General features: G+C 44.2%; 3 protein-coding genes across 4 annotated transcripts; all 3 read left to right on the forward strand.

Annotated features, from left to right (window-relative positions):
• The first annotated feature begins 3,054 nt into the window (after positions 1–3,054).
• Positions 3,055–12,135, forward strand: col6a2 (collagen, type VI, alpha 2). 2 transcript variants are annotated; one of them, XM_085930335.1, is made up of 32 exons: positions 3,057–3,266; positions 4,427–4,518; positions 4,597–4,697; positions 4,823–4,966; positions 5,034–5,396; positions 5,477–5,497; positions 5,566–5,631; positions 5,710–5,808; positions 5,896–5,922; positions 6,015–6,041; positions 6,111–6,155; positions 6,244–6,297; positions 6,378–6,440; positions 6,511–6,573; positions 6,654–6,707; positions 6,781–6,816; positions 6,894–6,956; positions 7,085–7,147; positions 7,215–7,277; positions 7,356–7,418; positions 7,501–7,551; positions 7,619–7,717; positions 7,783–7,845; positions 7,916–7,951; positions 8,014–8,059; positions 8,134–8,286; positions 8,348–8,442; positions 8,567–8,748; positions 8,834–9,012; positions 9,081–9,119; positions 10,577–10,920; positions 11,384–12,135. In XM_085930335.1, exons 2-32 carry the CDS (start codon positions 4,440–4,442, stop codon positions 11,648–11,650), a joined length of 3,048 nt encoding a protein of 1,015 aa, XP_085786461.1. In that variant the 5' UTR covers positions 3,057–3,266; positions 4,427–4,439; the 3' UTR covers positions 11,651–12,135. The 2 variants fall into 2 exon arrangements, with proteins under 2 accessions (XP_085786462.1, XP_085786461.1); XM_085930336.1 differs by lacking the exons at positions 10,577–10,920; positions 11,384–12,135 and adding an exon at positions 9,582–10,500 and having other exon boundaries at positions 3,055–3,266.
• A 1,418-nt stretch (positions 12,136–13,553) lies between these two features.
• Positions 13,554–16,931, forward strand: LOC147046578 (D-serine dehydratase). The gene is made up of 10 exons (XM_085929196.1): positions 13,554–13,711; positions 13,898–14,063; positions 14,288–14,417; positions 15,156–15,306; positions 15,392–15,572; positions 15,702–15,820; positions 15,899–16,025; positions 16,138–16,200; positions 16,290–16,395; positions 16,488–16,931. The coding sequence occupies exons 1-10, from the start codon at positions 13,666–13,668 to the stop codon at positions 16,575–16,577; spliced, it is 1,179 nt and encodes a 392-aa protein (XP_085785322.1). The 5' UTR covers positions 13,554–13,665; the 3' UTR covers positions 16,578–16,931.
• Positions 16,932–17,091: 160 nt separating this feature from the next.
• Positions 17,092–21,493, forward strand: orc2 (origin recognition complex, subunit 2). Its single transcript, XM_085929195.1, has 16 exons — positions 17,092–17,911; positions 18,132–18,217; positions 18,295–18,450; positions 18,631–18,714; positions 18,916–19,005; positions 19,089–19,120; positions 19,197–19,254; positions 19,338–19,642; positions 19,719–19,828; positions 19,914–20,046; positions 20,143–20,239; positions 20,324–20,470; positions 20,549–20,720; positions 20,789–20,850; positions 20,920–21,038; positions 21,238–21,493. The coding sequence occupies exons 2-16, from the start codon at positions 18,148–18,150 to the stop codon at positions 21,319–21,321; spliced, it is 1,719 nt and encodes a 572-aa protein (XP_085785321.1). The 5' UTR covers positions 17,092–17,911; positions 18,132–18,147; the 3' UTR covers positions 21,322–21,493.
• Positions 21,494–21,497: the final 4 nt, after the last annotated feature.

Here is a 21,497-nt window from a genome sequence, read left to right on the forward strand (position 1 = left end):
TTCCAGTGGAAACGCCCGTCTCAGTGTAAGTTAGGTTCCAGACTTGATTTGGACCCACTGTTTTGGTTTTAGGTTTTGATCCTCAAGGTATTCTTAGTGTAATTCAGCATATTTCAGCGCATTTGTGTGTCTCAATATTTGTTTAAGCAGGACTGTTCCTTTGAAATTTGTCTTGGCCCACAACAGGATTTTTGGAGACTTCCCTGTTTTGCCTTTCGGATTCCTCTCAGCATCCGATGCGAGTGACACAAGTTGAGCGTCGAGGAGCAACGAGGGAACCGACGACTCCCAGGTGCTGTAAGTGAATTTCTAGTTCTTTGGAAAAGGCAAAAGGATTCTGGAACTGTTTATGATTCTGGGAACGATTATGCAAAATTCCCCCCGGACTGAAAAGTCTTCTTGGTCCATGTGAAAGAAATTGAGGAAAGGAAAAAAAAAAAAAGGAAGACTGAGAGAGCATTTGTGAGAACTAAGAGGGAGTGAAAAAGAGAGTCTGCTTTCCTCTTATTTGGGGGAGAGGGTCATTCCTGCTTTATGAGTCACAGTTTTAAGAGGGACCAGAACACCCCCCCCCCCCCCCCCCCGCTCCAACACTTTTTTCCGCCATCCCATGCACATTGCTCCACTCCTCTTCTCTTTTTAAGGGAACACTTTTCCATGGCTAAGACAGAGATGAGATTCACTGGTGAGCAGCTGGACTCCTCCTCCTCTTCTTTTTTTCCTTCTTCATGCACTCTCCTCCTCCATTTTCTGGGTAAAATGCTGCCAAAGACTTTGCCTCCAATTAGATAGGGACTCGTAATCCACTAAGCTTTCCTGTCATTGACATTTACACATTTACAAGAGTCACATTCTAAATTGAAGAGTTCAGCTGGCCTTGGCTCATTGTCCGTTCAAAGCCCCATTTACAATCGTACCATAAATCACCAGCAGTGACAAGTCCAGATCTTGGTCCATGTTTCACTCCACTGCTTGGAATCCATGCTGACCATGTTGTGGATAAGACATTGCAACATGGTCTTGAACTATATTTGCACTTCAGAGGATGGATGGATGGATGGATGGATGGATGGATGGATGGATGGATGGATGGATGGATGGATGGATGGATGGATGGATGGACGGACGGACGGATGGATGGACGGATGGACGGACGGATGGGTAGATGGACGGATGGACGCACAGACGAACGAACGGACGGATGGACAGACGAACTGATCGATAGGTGGACAGATGAACGGACGGACGGACGGACGAATGGACAGATGGATGGGATTTTTTAATCCAATTCAAAAGGTCAATTTTATAGGATTTTCTTTTCAAATCCAATTATAGTATGTACCTAAATGATGACCAAAAGCGTAGTTCAGGCATCCATCAAAGTTAGTGACACTGTTGCTACATTTTGTGATTTTTTTTTTCCAACCTCTTGAGCCTCTTTTTTTTTATTTTTAGGTGATGAGCAACAAATCTGGGGACTTTTCATCATGTTTGCGGAGACTTCTTGTGAACTCCCAGAAAATTCTCACCTCACCTCTTGAAAATAGCCCAATAATGGAGCATTACGCCACATGTCAAACTAGTTTTAAGCCTCTTTAGACTTAGTTCGTTTTGAGATGACAATCCAGTCTGAAGGAAATGTGTCATTAGACACACCCTACCCCATTTTTCCAATCTGTGTCAATATTACGGTACCATAACGACAAGGGGCGGAGCAAAGAGACTGAACAAGGCAAGGAAACTGCTTCTGCTTGCAAAATTGGAGCCCATGTTATGTGCAAAATGTTTCACCTCGCAGAGATAGTATTTGGAATCATTGTAATATTTGAACTGGTTCAAACAAAAAAGTTTACATAAGGTAAACTGGATTGAAAATGACTTCGAAACACGTACAGTCGAATCGTTGTAGTAAATTCATTTTGTTTGACTTGTAAATCACTTCACTTTGATGAAGGTGGAAGTACACGGCCAAACATGGAAGGTAATGCAACCTCAAATACATTGTTTGAGATAAAGGAACCAGTGAAGTGAATGCCCCAACGGGCAATTTAGAAGGGCTTCCTTGAAACCTCACTTCATGGCCATTGGCTTCGTGCATTTAACGTTTCCTTTGGCTATTTCTTATTCCAAAAAAAACAAAGAGCACTGGAATGATCAAGCCAATGTTGTGTTCGGCTTTCATTCGTGTAACAGATGTGGAGCGGCATTGAAGAGCCTTTGACCCCTGTGTTGTTGCTGGAGAACACATTAGTGGCTACGAGCCACGGCAAGCCCCTTTCCAAATTCAACTGGACAAACTGACATGATAGAACATGTGGCCATTGCAGCTGCCACGGCAACCATCAAGTGAAGATGAAATCAGACCGAGTGAGGTCTGATGAGGTTGGTGTGTTCATCCACTCAAAAGGAGAATTCCCAGCATGTCTTCAAACACATGAATGCACACCTAAACACGTCAAGACGTCTGTCAGTGTTTACGCCGTGTATAAACCTCTCTAACTACACCAAATAATTGCAAACAGACACAAGCAAGGGTGCTTGCTCTTTAGTCTGCGTTTCATCCTGTTTGGGTTGATTCACTTTCTCACCACATGTACTGTGATGAACCTCCTGGAAATGTTTTCAATAAGGTGACATGGACATTTTACTACATGTCTTGTGAACATCACAAAATACCTGTGAAGTCATTCTCATTTTTCAGCCACAGATGCATTCATGTGTGTTTGCGTCAGTGGTGCCAAAAGTACTCCCACTTAAAGATACTCTTATGTTTTGTGTCAACATCCAAAGAAGTTGTCAACGGGAACATGCCTCTTTCGACAGAGGCAGAAACAAGTAGGAGAATGCAAACACTTGGAAAATACAGAAACGTACGTCCCACCACTGTTGTGTGTTGAGGGGTTAACACTCATCTGAAGCTTTGGCACAATTCATTTCTTTCCACAGTGGGCCTGTCTTGCACGCACGCGCGCGCGCGCACAATGGTTCTTGCAGAGCCACGGCGCCCCCTAGCGGACGGTTGCGAACCGCTGTGCGCATACGGGAGAGGAGGGATCAGTGCTTTCTTTCGACTGAGGCTGAACCGGGACAGGAGAGCGAACGAACGGAGGAGGCTCTTCTGCGGAGAGTAAACGGGTGGGTGTCCAGGACTTTATTTCCCGTTTCTTCCCCCATTTTTTTTGTCTGTGTACCCCCATTTATGAAATGAGGAAATAATCCACACTGGACCAGGGCTGCACAAAGTTTTGAAGTTGGAAATATTTCAGGTAAGTGCTGCTGTTTTTTTGTTTTTTGTTTTTTTCTTCCACAGTAACTAATGTGCATCTGTTTGTACTCAACTGTTCCTTTCTTCATCTGGCTCATTTTTGCTTTGATGTGTTTAGTTTAGTTGTGTTGGAACAAGATTAGTTGAGGTGTGTTGGAACAAAAGTTGATGTGCAAGGTAATTGAATTCCACAAATTAATTTTGTTGCTCAAATCGCTTCATATACGTTTGCATTTGTTTTTTTAAGATTGAGTTAAAAACGCGTCACTTTCCCGGCCAGGCAGTGAACAGAGTTGGAATATCTGCACGAGCGACTTCTCGGCATCCTTTTACTTTTCATTGGCCAGAGGAAGACATCATTGATCCTCCGATGCGGCTCAAAACGAGGCGTGAAACCGTGAATCTTTTGAATCTTATTTCTTCATTGATTCATTTATTTGCCGTCTTCAGGTGGGCATTGCTTGGAATGTTCCGTGTGATTGCTGGTTAGCTTCACAGTTCTGATGATTGGGTTTTCAATCTCCACTTGCAATGTGCAAAAGTTAAACAGAAGCATTTAACTTGCATGTTAAATGAATTGAAGATGCTAAATTGTTCATGGAAGAGTGAATATGCCCTCTGATTGACTGACAACCAATCCAGGGTGTGACCCAGATGTAGCTTGGGATCACCTGCTGGTAGGAAAATAGACTAGTATATTGGCATCTTGTCCGAGTTACAGCAGTATAGAACAGAACAACCCCCAACTAGTGGATTGCTAGGCGTCTAATGGCAAGCATTTCCCAGCTCTACTTTGACGCCATGTCAGGAAGGTTCTTACCCAAAGTTCAGTCCTTGCATCATGTGACGTCACCACTGGTCAAACCACATCATGTTTGTTCCTTGGCAAGCTGTACTAGTGGTTTGCACATCTTAGAGTTTCTGGCTTCAAGCCATCCTGTGGAGACTTTTGGTGTTTCCCCCAATGCTTTTTCCCAAACACTCGGGTTTTCTCCCAAAATGTGAGGTTCATTGAACACCTCCAATTTTCCATGTAAGCGTTGTAAGGGCCCTGACTGGAGATCATTCCAGGACGTAGCCTCTCGCCTAAAGAGGACATGTGTAACAGAAAAATGATTGTCTTCATTTGCTCGGTGCATGGCTGTGTGTGTGTGTTAACAGAACGGACAAGAACATGGAAGGGTTAAAGGTCATTGCCCTCTGCCTTATTTTTGGAACCCTGACTAATGGCCAGGTAGACAACAAATGCTCCAGTAAGTGAATGTTTATCTGAACAGCTACAGATCTTCATCATCTTATCTTTTCATCTTGATAACATCCCTTTTTTCCAGGGAAGAGAGAATGCCCTATTGATGTGTACTTCACCATTGACACGTCTGAGACCATCGCCCTGCAGGAGTCTCCCCCTGGATCACTTGTGGAGAGCATTAAGGTTCATGTTTAATAGCAAGTCTAGCGTCAAAAGTCAATCATTGGTCCCATCCAAAGTACAGAAGAGATACAATTTAACCTTCCAACTCATATCTTTGTGTATTGTTCTGCTTCTTTCTATCGTAGCGGTTCAGTGAGCAATTTGCCGATCGTTTAGAAACGGCCGAACTTCGAGGTGCCGTTCGAATCAATTGGAATATTGGCGGGCTGCACTTTTCACAAAGACAGCAAGTATTCAGCCGCCTGGGATCCAAGACTGAGTTCATCTCGGTAAGTCTCACCGGCGGCCTTTGATGAAGATGGGATGATATCTTGACATTTGCCTGTTTGTTCCCAGGGTGTCAGGGGAATTAGTTACCTGGGCAAGGGCACCTACACGGACTGCGCCCTCACCAACATGACCATGGAAATGCTGCGCTCACCCTCCTACCCCACCGCCCAGAGATTTGCCGTGGTCATCACCGATGGCCACGTGACCGGAAACCCCTGCGGGGGAATCAAAGTGGCTGCAGAAAAGGCACGTGACGAGGGCATTGGTATTTTTGTGGTGGCGGCTTCCAAGAATATCGATGAGAACGGGCTGAGGGATATTGCCAACGCTCCGGCCGCGGTCTACAGGAGGGACTTCTTGGCTGTTGATCTGAGCTCCGGAAGATCTGTCATCCAGACAGACACCATTGACCGCATCATTAAGACCATGGTGACTCAAACACAAAGCTACAAATGTAGGCAAACGGTTTCTTATAATAACTTGTTTTATCTGGGTTTTTTTTCCCACAGAAACATCAAGCATTTGTGGAGGTGAGACAAAAAACCATCAAGACTTTCCAGAATGCAACTTGAATGATTTTTCTCTTCATCCCCTACAGTGCTACCAAGTGTCTTGCCTGGAGACAGCCGGGCCACCAGGTCCAAAAGGCCATCGAGGCCAGAAAGTAAGATTCTCATACACACACACCTTTTGCATTGTTTTTTTGTACAATATTTCCACTCACAACTTCTTTTCACTGCAGGGTGCTAAAGGAGACAATGGTGATCCAGGTCCAAAAGGTCAGGGCGGTCGCCCAGGTGACCCAGGTATCGAGGGGCGCATCGGTCAGCCTGGTATTAAAGTGAGACAAATTTCCAACGGCATTTACAGGAGGAGCATGTGAATTTTGCTCTGATTCTCAGTTTTTCTTTTATATACTTCTCTGTAGGGAGAATCAGGATTTAAAGGCGAGAAGGTGAGAGAGAGGCTTTGGTCTTAATCCGGTAAAAATTAGGAAGCGAAGAAAGATCATACCAATTGACCGAGAATGACTTTTTTTGTCCACAGGGAGAGTTGGGGACCCAAGGGAAAAAGGTAGATGTTTCTTCTTCTTAAATATTATCATGACTCAGTGTGATCATTTGTTTTCTTAATTGTCATTAGGGTGTAGCCGGAATCCCAGGACGCAATGGAACAGATGGACAGAAGGTCAAGAATATCATTTCACTTCTTGGGAGTTTGCAACAGTGACATTTTTGTTTCACTGTTTGATGTTGTATTTGTGATTTGCTTACAGGGTAAAATTGGACGGATAGGCGCTCCTGGCTGCAAAGGAGACCCCGGAGACAGAGTATGACAAAGAGATTAGATAGATCTAACGGTGAATAAGTGTCTTTTGGCACACTTTGAAAATATGGTTGACACTCGCAGGGTTCTGACGGTCATCCGGGAGGTGTCGGTGAACGTGGTCTTCCTGGAACTTCTGGAGATAAAGTAAACCAACAAAACTTCAAGGAAATCAAGTGTATCATCCATCACTCTTGTTGGAATTATCTGCCTGCAGGGAGATCCTGGACGTCCTGGAAGATCTGGTCCTCCTGGATTTGCTGGCGAAGGTGGACCTAAGGTGACGAGAACGATGAAAACTCACATCATGGGTTAACTTTTAAATCACGTGGAATGATGGAGGACAATTGTGGTTTACAGGGAGAAAGGGGAAGTCCCGGATTTCCCGGTTTACCTGGATTCAAAGGATCTGCTGTAAGATGGTCAAAAATGACCCAAGAAATCTCCGATTCTTTCACATTTACTCATCTGTGCGTTGTTTTTTTAGGGTACCCCAGGACTTCCTGGATCAAGAGGAGAGCCTGTAAGAACCATTCAATATTGGCTTTCTTTCTGTTTTGGAGTTGGTTTGGATTTGGACTGACTGTGTTTGTATACCAGGGGAGGCGAGGAGATTATGGACCAAAGGGTACTCAAGGACCAGATGGAGTCCAAGGGGACAAGGTATGACTTTCTCAAAACCACCTTTTAGGTCTGTTTTTATTGTAAGTCATGCAATAAAGCTTTTGATGTTGTCGTGTACTGTTGTGAAAGTGTCTCTTATGTTTTTGGACTGTTCTTTTTATATTTAGGGTGAGATGGGATCAGAGGGCTTGAGGGGTCCTCCAGGTGAATCAGGAAACAAAGGCACAAAGGTAAGAGGACATTCTTAAATATTTCTAAATGAGAGCAATTCTAAATCACCTCTCATCCTCTCATCAGGGGGACAATGGTCTTCCAGGCCCCAGAGGACCACCAGGTACACCAGGAGAGCCAGGACGAAATGTAACTCAAATGTTTGATTTGGGAATATCAACCAAAGCTGTAGTTTTGAACGTAAACTCTAGTTTCTTTTCATGGTAGGGTACACGAGGTGACCCTGGTGATGCTGGACCAAGAGGCGATCCGGGACAAGTTGGACCAAAGGTGGATGTCTATCTATTTTTCTGTCTTCATCGTATATGATATAACACGATGGGTGTTAATTGCTTCTTTCACATCCATTCAGGGAGACCACGGAAGACCCGGTTTCAGTTATCCTGGATCAAGAGGACCATCGGTACCAACAACTAGTTTACATCCACGCCTGAGCTGTGCCACAACACAACAAACGGCTTTTTTTGTAGGGTGAGAGAGGAGAGAAGGGAAATCGTGGACCTCGTGGCAGCAGAGGAGATTGCGGTCCCAAGGGTGATCCCGGAAAAAAAGGAACCCCGGGAGAGCCAGTAAGCATCACTTGTTTGTCATGTCGAGTCTTTGGATTGTGCAAGTGTAACTTCTTTTTCAACAGGGTGAACCAGGACATCAGGGTGAGCCTGGACCTCGAGGACTTGGAGGAGAACTTGGGCGAGATGTAAGTCAAGAAAAAGTGTGTCAAGCTCATTTCAAGGCCCCATCTGATGAAGTCATTGTTTCTTCTTCAGGGAGATTCTGGTCCTGAGGGTGACCCTGGCCTCACTGTAAGATGATCGCCTCCATTCAAATATGGCACACGTGATTTGATGATCATTTCTTCCTGCAGGAATGTGATGTGATGAATTACATCCGGGAAACATGCGGCTGCTGCGGTGAGCCTTCGTCGCCATCTGCGACGTCATCGGAGTCGACGTCACATGACCGGCGTCTGCGTTTCTGCTTGCAGATTGTGAAAAACGATGCGGTGCTCTGGACATCGTCTTTGTGATCGACAGCTCCGAGTCAGTCGGCCTGACCAACTTCACTTTGGAGAAAAACTTTGTCATCAACACCATCAACCGACTGGGATCCCTGGCCAAAGACCATCAGTCAGAAACAGGTATGGCCATACTTTGTCAGCTCGAGCTTCAGCTCTCTCAATTGGATTTTGTTTCCACCAGGTACAAGAGTGGGAGTCGTTCAGTACAGTCACAGCGGAACTTTCCAGGCCATCCGGCTGGACGATCCCAAAATCGATTCCCTCTCCTCTTTCAAGGTCTCAGCCAAATACGGACCATTCTTGTAACATTTTGCTGTTGTTGTGTTATCATCATCGTGTCAATAGGTTTGATGTTCTGCTCTGTAGACCCTAAGCACTTGTTTGATGTTTTCATATTCAGGAAGCAGTGAAGCGCATGGAGTGGATCGCTGGAGGAACATGGACTCCATCTGCTCTGAAGTACGCCTACGACAATCTGATCAGAGACAGCCGTCGAGCCAGAGCCAACGTCACCGTGGTGGTCATCACCGACGGACGCTTCGACCCCAGAGATGACGATTCATTGCTTACCTACCTGTGCAGGTGCCTACCACCTGGAAAGTCACATCGACTGTCACAGACTGAGCTAACGCTTTATTGGGGCGTCCGTCCACTTGCGTGTTTGCAGCGATCCCAGCGTCGATGTCAGCGCCATCGGTATCGGAGACATGTTTGATCAGATTGAAGAGAATGAAATTCTCAAGAGTATCGCCTGCCAGAGGGATGGAAGGGTGCTGGGGATGAGGCGTTTTGCCGACCTTGTGGCAGAGGAATTCATTGACAAGATCGAGACAGTCCTCTGCCCAGGTATGTGGACACAAAACAACATTTATAAAAGTAGATCCTGGCTAATTCTGTCTTTGTCTTTCATTCAGATCCTGTTATTGTATGCCCGGACCTGCCATGTAAGACAGGTAATCTTTTGGAAGGTTTTACAACATTTGTCAATCGCGTCTGTCTTTATGCCCGTCTCTTTGTCTTTCCAAATTGTGTTAGTCCATCTCGTGGACATTTTTGCTGTTCTCCTAATCAATTACCTTTTAAAACAAACGTGAGTACAATGGTGTTACTATATCGCTTTTAGTATTTGAACTTCAAGGTGAACAAAATAAGGTTTCCCAAAAGTTTTTTCCTCATGTGCTAAACAAACCAAACATTTGATGTATTGTCCAAACATCAACCTATAAAATAAGTCAAAATGACCCCAAATCTCTCCTTGTAAAAATGTACTTAGCATTTGTGAGTAGAAAAACTTTGCTAGGTTTTTCTAAGTGAATTTCACGCGCCAGTTTTTACAGTGTTAAAAAAAAACAGCCTTTGCCCATGCGGTGTTGGTGGGATGCCGCCCACAATGTTATTCCGACCCCTTGTTGCAGGAGGGCGCTTCACTTCACGCCAAGGCCCTCCCGCATGGAAACCTCTAGGCGAGGAAGGCACCCCCTCATTGGTCCCGACCTCTTTGGAGGGTGTCGCCGGCCTTCTGAAGCAACTGGGCAAAGAACAATATGGTGTCGGCGTGGCAACCATGGCATACACAGCCCAACGAGCAAAACTGGCCAAGGGGACAGACAGGCAGCGATGGACCCAGCTGTTCATCGACTCCTTCAAATATGTCTATGGAGACATCATGGGAGACCCTGAGAAAGCTTTGGGGCTCTGCTAATGCTAATATGCTAACCCCGCTACCTCACAAATATGCTTAATGCTGGACTTGGAGATCTTAACACCACTGCACCTTTTATGTCGTGCAATATAAATAACATGATGCGGGTCATTTTGGTTATTGGCTAGATATGATGGCAGGCAGGCAGGCAGGCTTCCCAAAAGCAAAACAAAGAATTCAAAGTACTTTACCAGGCAGGGACTGTGTCCAGGGAACTTAAATGATTATGCATGATGAATATCATCCATTTGTTGGGAGAAAAGTTGTATGGAGCCATTGATGCTTCTCCTGTGGAAGCCTTATTTCCATGGTGAATCACTGGCTTGCGGAAATGACTTCATATCATTTGACATTTTGCACCGTGATCAGCCACAAAAGTCAACTTACACATAATATCGTGTATGAATCAGATGTCTGGCGTTGTGTTGATTCATTTCCCTTGGGATGTAATGATGATGACTTAAAACCAGCTATGGTTTTGATATGTGCATGTGGCTTGGCTTGTAGCAGACTAATTTAGACAATCGATGCCTCGATGGCTTTCATCTCAGCTGTTGTCAAGTTGCAAATGTGAATTTTGTAAAGAACATATGTTATATATTGGAACTGAATAAATTGGCATCGAAAGCAAATGGAATGGTTTCCTACTGAATTGGATTTTCCAGTAATTGCAATCAAGGGCTCACTTGATATATGTGTATGTTCCAGAACCCGCTGTGGCCAGCTGTGTGCAGCGGCCATTGGACGTGGTGTTCCTCTTGGACGGCTCTGAGCGGATGGGACTGGAGAACCACCGGCGGGCCAAGGAATTCATCGACAACGTGGCTCATCGCCTCACCCTGGCAGACGACCGATCGGATGAGCGGAGCGCTCGTTTTGCCTTGGTGCAGTACGGCAGCCCGACAGAACAGCGGGTCGAGTTCCCACTCACGCACAATCTGACAGTGATCTCTGATTCACTGGCGAGAGTAACCTACATGGACTCTTCCTCGGCTCTGGGCAACGCAATCATCCACGCTGTCAACAATGTGGTTTATCGATCAGGCGCTCAGGTAAGTAAACGCAACCTACACTCACGTTGGAGGAATGAGTAGCCTAGGCGCTCACGTCTCCCTTGAGAAAAGCTACTGGTTACTTCACGACAGTAACTCCAGTCCAGAATGCTAACAAATTATGAACCCAACCCAAACATTAAATGACCGCAACTCCTTTTGGCTTAGAAAAATACGGAAGGTCATCTGAAATGAGTCTCAGGTTTGGTCATTCCTTCCTCCCATAACCATTTTTGGAATCGGCTCCCTTTGGTGGGAAATGAATGAAAATCTCGTCTTACTATCGCAGCCTGAAAGAAGTCCAAATTTGAGAATCATCCATAAAAATGAATTTAAGGTTGTCCATTTGTAGCTTCTTTTATACAGAAGTATTCATCTTAAAAGATTGCTCGGTATAAGATGTCTTGATATCAGTAGCCAACCATCCCTACCTAATGTTGACAATCGATCGGGTGTGTTGCAGGGCAACCGCTTAGCTCGTCGTAACGCCGAGCTGGCCTTTGTGTTCATCACCGACGGCATTACGTCCAGCGAGCAGCTGGAGGAGGGCGTGTCCTCAATGAAGCGAGCAGAGGGTGTTCCCACGGTGATCGCACTGGGAAGTGACACGGACGAGGAGGTGCTGCGGAAAGTGGCGCTCGGTGACACGTCGTCCATCTTCAGAGGTGACGACTACACCGTGTTGAACAAGCCGTCTTTCTTTGAACGTTTTGTCCGCTGGATATGCTAGTGAGGAACTGCAACGCTCTCTCTACGCCATAGAATTAGAATTGGTAGAATGAAAGAAGGAGCTTTCCTTCAGTGTACACAAAACACAAAAGCACCGACCAAACCTCTACGTATGAGCGTGATCATTATCCAATGTAAAGCACCAATGCAGCTTGATATGGCTGGAGATTGTTTTACCCTGCCCAAAAAAGGAACCACCCTTTCAGTTAGGCCAATCTTCTGTCACTAGTTTCTATTCTATTCATTCTAAATCTATGGTCAGCTGTCATGAAAGGTGCTAAAGCAGAGATAAAGGGCAAAGCCATTTGTACTTCTGATGACTTTTTTTTTGTTTTTGACATGATAAGAAACTGTACAATAGTCTGTCAGGGGAATTAAAACAATCTCTCATATCCCACTTAAATGCCACAGGAACATGCAAATCTGAAAACAGACACAACATCTGTAAACGTAAAATCCAAATAAAGTCAAATGTGGTGACTCCAACAGTCTTATTTGGTGTTTCAAAATGCATGTGTTTTGTGTGACCCACCCGCGTTATTTGGGTCAAGTTGGTTACTTATTGTCATATGTTCAATGTGCCAAACAAACACGCGCGCACACACACACACACACACACACTCACACACACAAAATCGATTGGGCTCGGCCACAACGAAGTAGTGATGTGAATTCAAGTTGTTTTAGGTGAACTGAATCTTTAGAATCAGTTCACTCAAAATAATCGTTCAACGAATCGTTCCCCCTGGGCCGCAACACACACACACATACACAAACTGATCCGTTTTCTCTTTTTCTCTCATCCCGTGGAAACAACCCATGCACAATCTCCCCCCCCCCCCCCCCCCCCCCCCAATTATTATATATACACCATAATTTTCGGACTATAAGTCGCGTTTTTTTTTCTTGGTTTGGGTGGGGGGGGCGACTTACACTGAGGAGCGACTTATATGTGAATTTTTCCACAAATTTTCAAAATTCAAAAAAAAAAAAGGGAACTGCGATGTAGCAAGGATTACTGTAATTTGAATTTCAAGTGACGTCAGCACGCGGCCGTTGTTTACATAAAGGACAAAGATTCATCACGGGATGACGAAGATGATGAAGGGCCCCACGTACTAACGGCATCATTAGCAGCTTTGTTTGTAAGTGACACGGAGGACGAAGAGTTTGAAGGATTTAATGATTTGGAGTGACACAGAGGTTTGAAAAACTATTATGGCTTTTATACACGCCCGGTATTTATATTTATTCATTCATTCATTCATTTTCTGAACCGCTTAGTCCCCACGGGGGTCGCGGGCGTGCTGGAGCCTATCCCAGCCGTCATCGGGCAGCAGCAGGCGGGGGACACCCTGAACTGGTTGCCAACCAATCGCAGGGCACACAGAGACGAACAACCACTCGCACTTACACCTAGGGACAATTTGGAGCGCTCAATCGGCCTACCAAGCATGTTTTTGGGATGTGGGAGGAAACCGGAGTGCCTGGAGAAAACCCACGCGGACACGGAAGAACATGCAAACTCCACACAGGGAGGGCCGGAGGTGGATTCCAACCCGCACCCTCCTAACTGGGAGGCGGACGTGCTAACCAGTGCGCCACCAAGCCGCCCCGGTAAGTAAAACGTAAATCTATATTCTTGCTTACATAGTTCACGGAGACGCAATACGTCTGATTCGTTCGTTGGTGAACGGGAAATGCAATCCACGACTTTTTTGTGAATGGGAAGTTATGTCATTTTCTTCTTCGTTTTGTTTTACAGCGAGGTGGCACTAGCTTCAATGTGTATTACTGACATCCACTGGTTGAAGTCATATGAACTCAGAAAAAGAACGAATTACTTTAGGAAGTGATTCATTCACTCTCGTTCACTGAAAAGAGTCGTTCTTTTGAACGAATCGTTCACTCAGGAGGAAACACTACAACGAAGGACCCTTCCCATTACTCCGATTGAATTGAGACAGTCCGCAACCCTTGGCAGAAAAAATAAGGTTGAAGTCCGAGCTTCTCTGTATGAATGATCCAGTTATAGGACAGAACTTCCACTCGACCTTTAACGGTGGGTAGAACCGAACAATATATTATTTGCGTGCGTGCGGGTGTGTTCCTTTTAGCCTCAAAACAAGTGGTCAAAGTTTTTCATCCACTTGTAGTTTTCAAGTTCAGCGAAATAAAGTGACTGCCACAAATGTAAAGAAACTATCTAAAAGCAGGGTTTGGTTTTGGCATTCAAATTTACGTGCAGTGTCTTCCAGTGCTGCCAATATGGATGGGGAGCCTCTCTCAGCCTTGTGTACGCCTGCTCTGGTGGTCGATGTGGACAAAGTGAAGAAAAATGCAATGAGGATAATTGAACGATGTGAGAAGCTTGGAGTTCAGCTTCGCCCTCACATGAAGACCCACAAAACACTGTACGATCACACATACACGGATGGACAAAAAGCACTCAATGTTCACTGATTTTATTTTTTTGCAACAACTTATAATGATAATGAATTTATACATGAAAGTCAATCAATCTGGAGGTGACCATAATATGGAAAGCAACCAACAATTTTTGTATTGTATTGGTATGAATGAGTAGCTCAGTCACGTAGAATATAGGACACTGACTAGTGTGTTTGCTACCATCTAGTGAGTGTGCTGACATAATAACAGGGGGTTCACGGCGGTGCATCGTGGTTTCCACCCTGACCGAGGCCTCTTTTTATGCTGACCATGGATTTGATGACATCCTCTATGCTTATTCTCTACCTTTTGATAAGGTTCTTCCTCTTCTCTCTATTATCCACATTATACATTTGATTGCAGATCACATGATGATGTACAGCAGGGATGCCCAAACTTTTTCACTTCACGAGCTACTTTTGAAATGACCAAGTCACAAAGATCTACCCCTCTAAAAAAAAAGAATGAATTATATATATGTATATGTATACAGAAACCTCCCGCGGAGCAGAAGGGCAAAAGCTCGCTTGATCTTGATTTTCAGTATATTATGTTATACATAATATGTATATGTGTATATGTCATGGTGAAAAAAAAGTCCTACTCCCATTCCCTATGAAAGTGATACTTCTTACTATATCCAGCTGCCCCACTCATTTTTATACCCTTTCTTAAGTTTAAGAAAAAAAACAGGGTTCTGAACTCGCGAGCTAGCCTGTTTGTGTTGTGTTGTTAGCGCCGTTGTTTGCGCACGCGTAAAGTGCGAAAAAACAAACAAACATTTGAATGCCACGCGATCGACCAGTGGTGGCTTGGCGATGAACCGGTGGATCGCGATCGACGTATTGGGCACCCCTGATGTACAGGGATGGGACACACATCAATGGGCATTCATTCTAGATGGAGTTTTGCAAGTCGGGGGCCAACATGTATTTTGTACATATTTAAAATTGGTGGTCCTCTCCATCATTGAAGTTGCCCATCCCTGATCTATTACAAAGTAAATCTGTCAATATTAGATGATCATACCACCAATTGTCCTCATCTTTTGCTAGGTGGAGCGTTGTGCCATCTTGTCCGAGAGACTGCAGCTCTTTCAGGTTTTACTGGACCATCCTGATGCTTTGGAGCAGCTCAAAAAGCGACCGTTGAAAGATGGTCGACTGTGGCACGTCTGGTTGAAACTGGACTGTGGCAACGGTAGAGGTAAAGAGGCAAGAATGGCAAAATAGGGCAAAGGGTACTGTAAGTACCATATAGAAGTGCTGCTGATTTCCTTTTTTTCTTGTAGCTGGCATCCTGCATTCTGAGCCGGAGGCACTCAGACTGGCACAGGCCGTTGCTGAGACAGCAGGTGTGCAGCTAACAGGCGTGTATGTTCACTGTGGCAACACCTACAACTGCAGAGGGGTCCAGGAAATTCAGGCAGTCGCAAAAGAGACCACCGGCTTTACTTTGCAATTCATGGAAAAGTGAGTGCACATTTGATTCTGGGTATTTTCAGCTATCTTACTGTTGTCTTTGTCATCATGATGGGAGTCATTTGTCAAGTGTACTATTTGGTTGTAATATTTACGAAACTAGTCTTTCTTTTCCTTCAGGTTAAAGGAGGTTGGCATTACCTGCAAGTCCAGCATTGGCTCCACCCCCTCCTGTAGTCACCCAGTCCAAGATATGGCAAAGCTTAGTGAGGTGCATCCTGGAAATTTTGTCTTCTACGGTGGGTGCTTGTACAAAAGATGTCGCACCTGCCATTTGTGTGAGTGTCAATGAATCTCATCACATTTCTTGCTTCTAGATGTGCAGCAGTCTCTCATTGGCTCATGCAATGTTGAAGATGTGGCTGTCCGTGTTTTGACAAGAGTCATAGGTCACTGTCCCCACAGGAACCAGCTACTGATTGATTGTGGGTGGGCTGGCTTAAGGTATGTCCTGCATCCAGGCCCAGTTTAATGCACAGGACCCAAACCAAATACAGTTGTGAAATTCAATCTCTGCTCTTTGTTGTTTTAATCCCTATCCTGCATATTACTCAAGTTTGGATGGGGCTGGGAAACTTCCAACAGGATACGCTGTGATCGAAGGGCATTCGAACCTCAAGTAGTTGCAAATTTATATATTGATATAAAAAATTCCTCATTAATCAATTACAAACTTGAATTTAGCTTACCATCTATGTTTTCATCCAGGTTATTATCCATGACTCAGGAACATGGAAGAGTGGAGCCTATCTCAGGAAAACTGGATTACAGCATGTACCCTCTGGGTTTTCTACTCGCATTGATTCCATACCATGTTAGTGTCCTAATGTTGGACTATGCAAATTTATTGATCAATTTTCCTCCTATTTGACTTTTTTTTTTTCTTCTTTTTTTTTTTTATTGCAGTCATGTGCAACAGCCACAATGCATCCTGTGTATCATGTGCACTCAGAAGGCATTCTTGTGGGCAAGTGGATCCCAACACGTGGATGGTGAATAGATGTAAATAGACCCCTTGACATGGTTTACCTTTATACAGTTGTTCTTTCCTCATACTAACCAACCATTCAGGCATAGAAGATGTGTAAATGAACATGGCTTTTTGAAGAGATGTTTTGTGTCAGAATCAGAACTAGCTTTGTAGGCCAAGTTTGTGCATGCATGTTATCATGATCTAAATATTGCAGTATGTAATTGGAATTGTTTGTAGGAAGGAGAATTTTATTACAGGCCATTCTAGGCCACCGTTTTCTTAAGCATTTGATCATATGCTACAGGTATCAATTCTTTTGGCTATATGAGTGCTTCATTTTAATACATCTAAAATAAATGCTTTATGCTCCCTTTCCACATGCTTTAATATAACGCCATTGTATGTGCGTGCATGCATGAAATCTCTTGACATGGGGCCGCTGTGAGGATGTCATTTGGCCTAAGAATGAGGTCACCTGTTCAAATTCGCCACACAACCTGAACAGACCCCCAGGAAGACAGATAAAAAGCCAGTCCATGTCCAGGACTCACCGTTCTCAAAATGGGATGGGGGCACAAATTCTCACGGGTTGAGTCCCTGTTCCAATTTTTATCCCCCCCTCCCCACCACCTGTCATTTTGTTTGGGACAAAAGGAGCCTTCAGAACTGAAATGTCATTATTCATTCAACTCAATTCACTCAAATCATTCTCATGATGAAAGATTTGATCACAAAACGCGTGTGGCTTTTTCTTCAATGAACACGTTTGACATTGCTATGGAGTCAGCTTTTAATTATATTGCGCTGTCATTTTAAAGCAAATGAATAAATGCAACAATATTCATTTGCTTTGAAAATACCTGAGTAATAAAATGGATGGATGAATGATGATCACAATTACGCATGTAACGGTAGCCAAAAAGAGGAATTTCTTTGCATCAAAGAGCTCACGTAATTCTATCGTTGCTTTTTGGTGAAGTCAATGAGTGTTCCGTCTGTTCGACTGGTCTTTGAATGCACCCCGCTTCAACGGCAGAACGCGAATGAATTTAACGACATCAAATGAGAATAATCCTTTCTAAAAATTAAAATTGACAGACGCAAAGGGGAGTTCTTCGTGTTTTTATTGAAAACAAGATCGTACGGCATCGGTTTTTCGCTTTCCAAACAAGGCGTGCGTGCGCGCTCCCGCGGCAGGGGGAACCAAATGGAGCACAACAGCCCGAGTCAAATGCAGAGGGTCACGTCAGGGAGGGCATCCGGCGTCAAAACTCTGTCAAGTGCGGATCATCTGGACAAAACAAACGGGTGTTTCGCTGTGGCGACCCCTTCGGAGAAAAGCCGAAAAGAGCCATAGGTGAGTCCTCGCGAGCTTCAAGTAGGATTTTTTTTATTTTCCTACGGTTCCGAAAGCAGCACGCCAAATTGCATTCTGGGACATGTTTTACTAGAGTGTACGTTCTAATTGGTCGAAAGTGAACTTTCACCTTTCACGTGGTTTAAAACTTCAGCGTCATGGCGCGGAAAGCTGCGAGTTGTGCTAAACGTGATCGACCATTCGTTTTATTGCTGTAAAGGTTTATTCCTGGAGTCATGAGTCTGTTGGAGGTGAAGTTCATCGGGGATAGGGATGTTCTGGAGCACATCGTAGACAAGCAAGAGGGTAAGCATGAACTCTGAGTAGTCAAAGATTGATGTCTTCTCTTCCTGTCGTTCTGAGTGATATGGATGTTTTTAAAGTGGTGCAAAACAGTTCTGGCAAAATTCACAAGATGGTCACGTTCAAGAGCCCGAAGGGACGACGAGCCAGAAACGAAGAAGTGAAAGAAAGGGATGAAAATGCCCTCCTTGATGAGCAGAACTATGTTCAAGCTCTTTGTGCAGAAAGTACAGAAGGTAAAAGAGAGATGACACTGTGACAATTTTGAACGAATATGAGTTTTACATCCTCTATCCATTTTTCCTAAAGCACTTAGTCTGTTTAGTGTCACTACTAGGTAGAGCCTATGTCAGAGGGTGAGAGGCACGTTACACAAAGAACTAGATGCCATCATTTTTCTTTTATTTTTTTTCAAGATGATGAGGGTATGTCCGGAGGTGCAGGATTGTCCATTTTCACTTTTCAGAAAACCAAACGGGGCCACAGCATGTCCCAGACTGGTGAGTGACTATCTATCTATCTATCTATCTATCTATCTATCTATCTATCTATCTATCTATCTATCTATCTATCTATCTATCTATCTATCTATCTATCTATCTATCTATCTATCTATCTATCTATCTAAGCCTTTTCTACATATGATGTTTGTCATACATAGCAAATGAACCTTTTCTACAAGTGATGTTTGTCATACATAGCAAATGAACTGGCACGAACACCAGGGAAAAGTGTGAGCTTCAGCACAACTCCCAGCATTGAGCCCTCTACCCCCACTCGGGCAGGCCACAGTAAGTTCAGCATCTCCATGCTATGTGGCTCGTTATTATGATTTTTCCACATGGCCTTCAGTGCATTCTGTCTCTCTGAGCAGGCCTCAGAAGTAAAAACCAAACGCCACAAAGGGTGAGCCTTGATTTCTCCTTTTTATATACTGCTTACAAATGGAACTATTTTATCTCACTTGCTTCTTTTCTGACAGCGCAAAAAAAGACAGTTTGTCTCCACAACACCCCACAGACTGAGGAAGAGAATCTCAAGTAAGTGTAACCGGCCGACATGATCTCTTTTAAAATCTACAAAAAGCACCAACTAAAATGTGTAACATCGATGGCCCGATCAGCTCCCAGCCTTCGATCAGACAGCGACAGCGAGTTTTCACCCTCCGACTCTGAGGAAGAGGAGGAGAAGAATGACGTCATGGTGGATGAAGCGCAGAAAGTAAAGAAAGATGTTGGGGAAAACCAGACGCCGAGTAAAGGTTTATCAGCAGCACTCTACAGGACCCCTGGCAAAAAAGGCAAGAGCGCTCCTGAATCCGTCAACCAGCCCACCATGATTGAGGACTATTTTGAGGCCCACGGCAGCTCCAAAATCTTAACGTCGGACAGCACGCTGGATCGTTTACACACACCTAAATTAGACAGGGTGAGCTGTAGTCGTGCATTTTGCCTTGCCCTCGATGCTGTCCAAATAGTGTCTCAACCGTTTGCTTGCCTTGCAGGAGACACTTATTCAGCTCTTAGAATTAAACCCCTCCAGTTACCTTCATGAGATCCAGTACCTCCACAACAAACATACAAAGCACTTTGGCAAATGGATGCTGCAATTACAGTAAGTGAGCGCATTTTTACTGTGGTTCTTGCATTTGGACCGGAAGGCGAAGAAAAAAAAGAAAAAGATGACTGCTTGTCTAAAGATTGGGATTCAGCGTGCTGCTCTACGGATTGGGCAGCAAGAAAGAGCTCCTGGAGGAATTTCGCTCTTCTTACTTGTCTCAAGAAATGCACCTGGTGATTAATGGCTTCTTCCCTTCCATCACACTGAAATCGGTGAGTCTGCACCAAAAGAAGAAAAACCAAAATAATGTCAGTTATGTTGCTTAAGCATGATTGATTGGCATTTTCTTTCAACAAATGTTCCTGCAGATTTTGAACACTTTGACATGTGAGGTTCTTGAGCACCAAGGGAGTTTTCGAACACCATCCGATCAGATCCAGTACATCTCCCAAAAACTTCAAGACAGTGAGTTTGTTTGTCTCGTCGGCTTTAATTTAACAAAAAAAGGGTTGCAGGGTTTGTTGAAGTTGAAATGTACCCTTGAGACAGGCCCAGATCTTCATATCTACGTGTTGATCAATAATATCGACGGACCAATGTTGCGAGGAGAAAAGACCCAGAGCGCCTTGGGGCAGCTAGCATCCCTGCCCAACATTCACTTTGTGGCTACGATTGACCACATCAATGCTCCTCTTGGTTGGTTTTGAGCTTCTTTTTTTTTTTTTTTTTTTTTTAATGCTGTCCAGATTGTCAATGTGTTCTATATATTCCCAGTTTGGGACCAGTTTAAGCAGAGTCAATTTAACTGGCTGTGGTGGGAGTGTGTGACATTCAAGCACTACACCGAAGAGACGTCGTACGAGAACTCTCTGCTGGTGCAGCAAACGGGGGCTCTGGCTCTGTCTTCCCTTACACACGTTCTCCGCAGCTTGCCCCCAAACGCACGGTACTTTCGACACCTTCCTTCTGTAAAACATGTTTTGGCAGCTCTTCATGCTTACATTTGTTTTGCAGAGGAATTTTCAAACTGCTGGTGAAATTTCAGCTGGAAAACAAAGACAATCCTTCCTACACAGGTACATGTACATTCAATATTTCCAAAGTTTCTTTTCAGGATTTTCTATTTATATTTTTATCCCGTGCAGGATTGTCGTTCCAAGATTTTTACCAACGTTGTCGTGAGGCATTTTTGGTCAACTCCGACCTCACTCTGAGGACTCAGCTGACCGAGTTCAGAGACCACAAACTGATAAGAACGCGCAAGGTAACGTCCTGTTATGCAGTGGAAGCAGATGCTCAGTAGTTTTTGTTTTTTTTTTAAAGCATTTTTATAGAAGATTCGGATCAAATTACAACTTTAGTGACATTCAAATTCACAACTTCCACAGTATTTGCCAACTGTTTACTAATTTCCCTTTAAGAGGCATGCAATTCATGTTTACAGCTATTTATTAATTCTCCAGGGTGCAGATGGTGTGGAGTACCTGATGGTTGCTGTGAATGCAAGCACACTATTGGACTTCTTGGAGAATGAGGAGGGTGGCTGACTGATAAATTACATATTTATAGCTAACAAAAAAATAATGGTTTGTCAGCCAACTCAGAATAGATTAGATCCAGTCAAAATAGTTAGAACTGGTTACCTTGTCATTCATTGTGTTGAAGTATGTATGATGTGTGGTAAAAGCAGCGGCACAAATAAATCCAGTCAAACAGCAATTCA

Source organism: Syngnathus leptorhynchus, chromosome 14, assembly GCF_054491065.1.
Source record: "Syngnathus leptorhynchus isolate UIUO chromosome 14, UIUO_Slep, whole genome shotgun sequence".
In the NCBI taxonomy this organism is placed as follows: domain Eukaryota; kingdom Metazoa; phylum Chordata; class Actinopteri; order Syngnathiformes; family Syngnathidae; genus Syngnathus; species Syngnathus leptorhynchus.

Coding starts and splice junctions, on each gene's coding strand:
- orc2 (XM_085929195.1), top strand. CDS start 18,148: ATGAGTCTGTTGGAGGTGAAGTTCATCGGGGATAGGGATGTTCTGGAG. Junction 20,851..20,919: donor AGACAATCCTTCCTACACAG/GTACATGTACAT, acceptor TATCCCGTGCAG/GATTGTCGTTCCAAGATTTT. Junction 21,039..21,237: donor AACTGATAAGAACGCGCAAG/GTAACGTCCTGT, acceptor TTAATTCTCCAG/GGTGCAGATGGTGTGGAGTA.
- col6a2 (XM_085930335.1), top strand. CDS start 4,440: ATGGAAGGGTTAAAGGTCATTGCCCTCTGCCTTATTTTTGGAACCCTG. Junction 6,156..6,243: donor ATGGAACAGATGGACAGAAG/GTCAAGAATATC, acceptor ATTTGCTTACAG/GGTAAAATTGGACGGATAGG. Junction 8,749..8,833: donor TTGCTTACCTACCTGTGCAG/GTGCCTACCACC, acceptor GCGTGTTTGCAG/CGATCCCAGCGTCGATGTCA.
- LOC147046578 (XM_085929196.1), top strand. CDS start 13,666: ATGAATGATCCAGTTATAGGACAGAACTTCCACTCGACCTTTAACG. Junction 14,418..15,155: donor ATTCTCTACCTTTTGATAAG/GTTCTTCCTCTT, acceptor ATCTTTTGCTAG/GTGGAGCGTTGTGCCATCTT. Junction 15,573..15,701: donor ACTTTGCAATTCATGGAAAA/GTGAGTGCACAT, acceptor CTTTTCCTTCAG/GTTAAAGGAGGTTGGCATTA.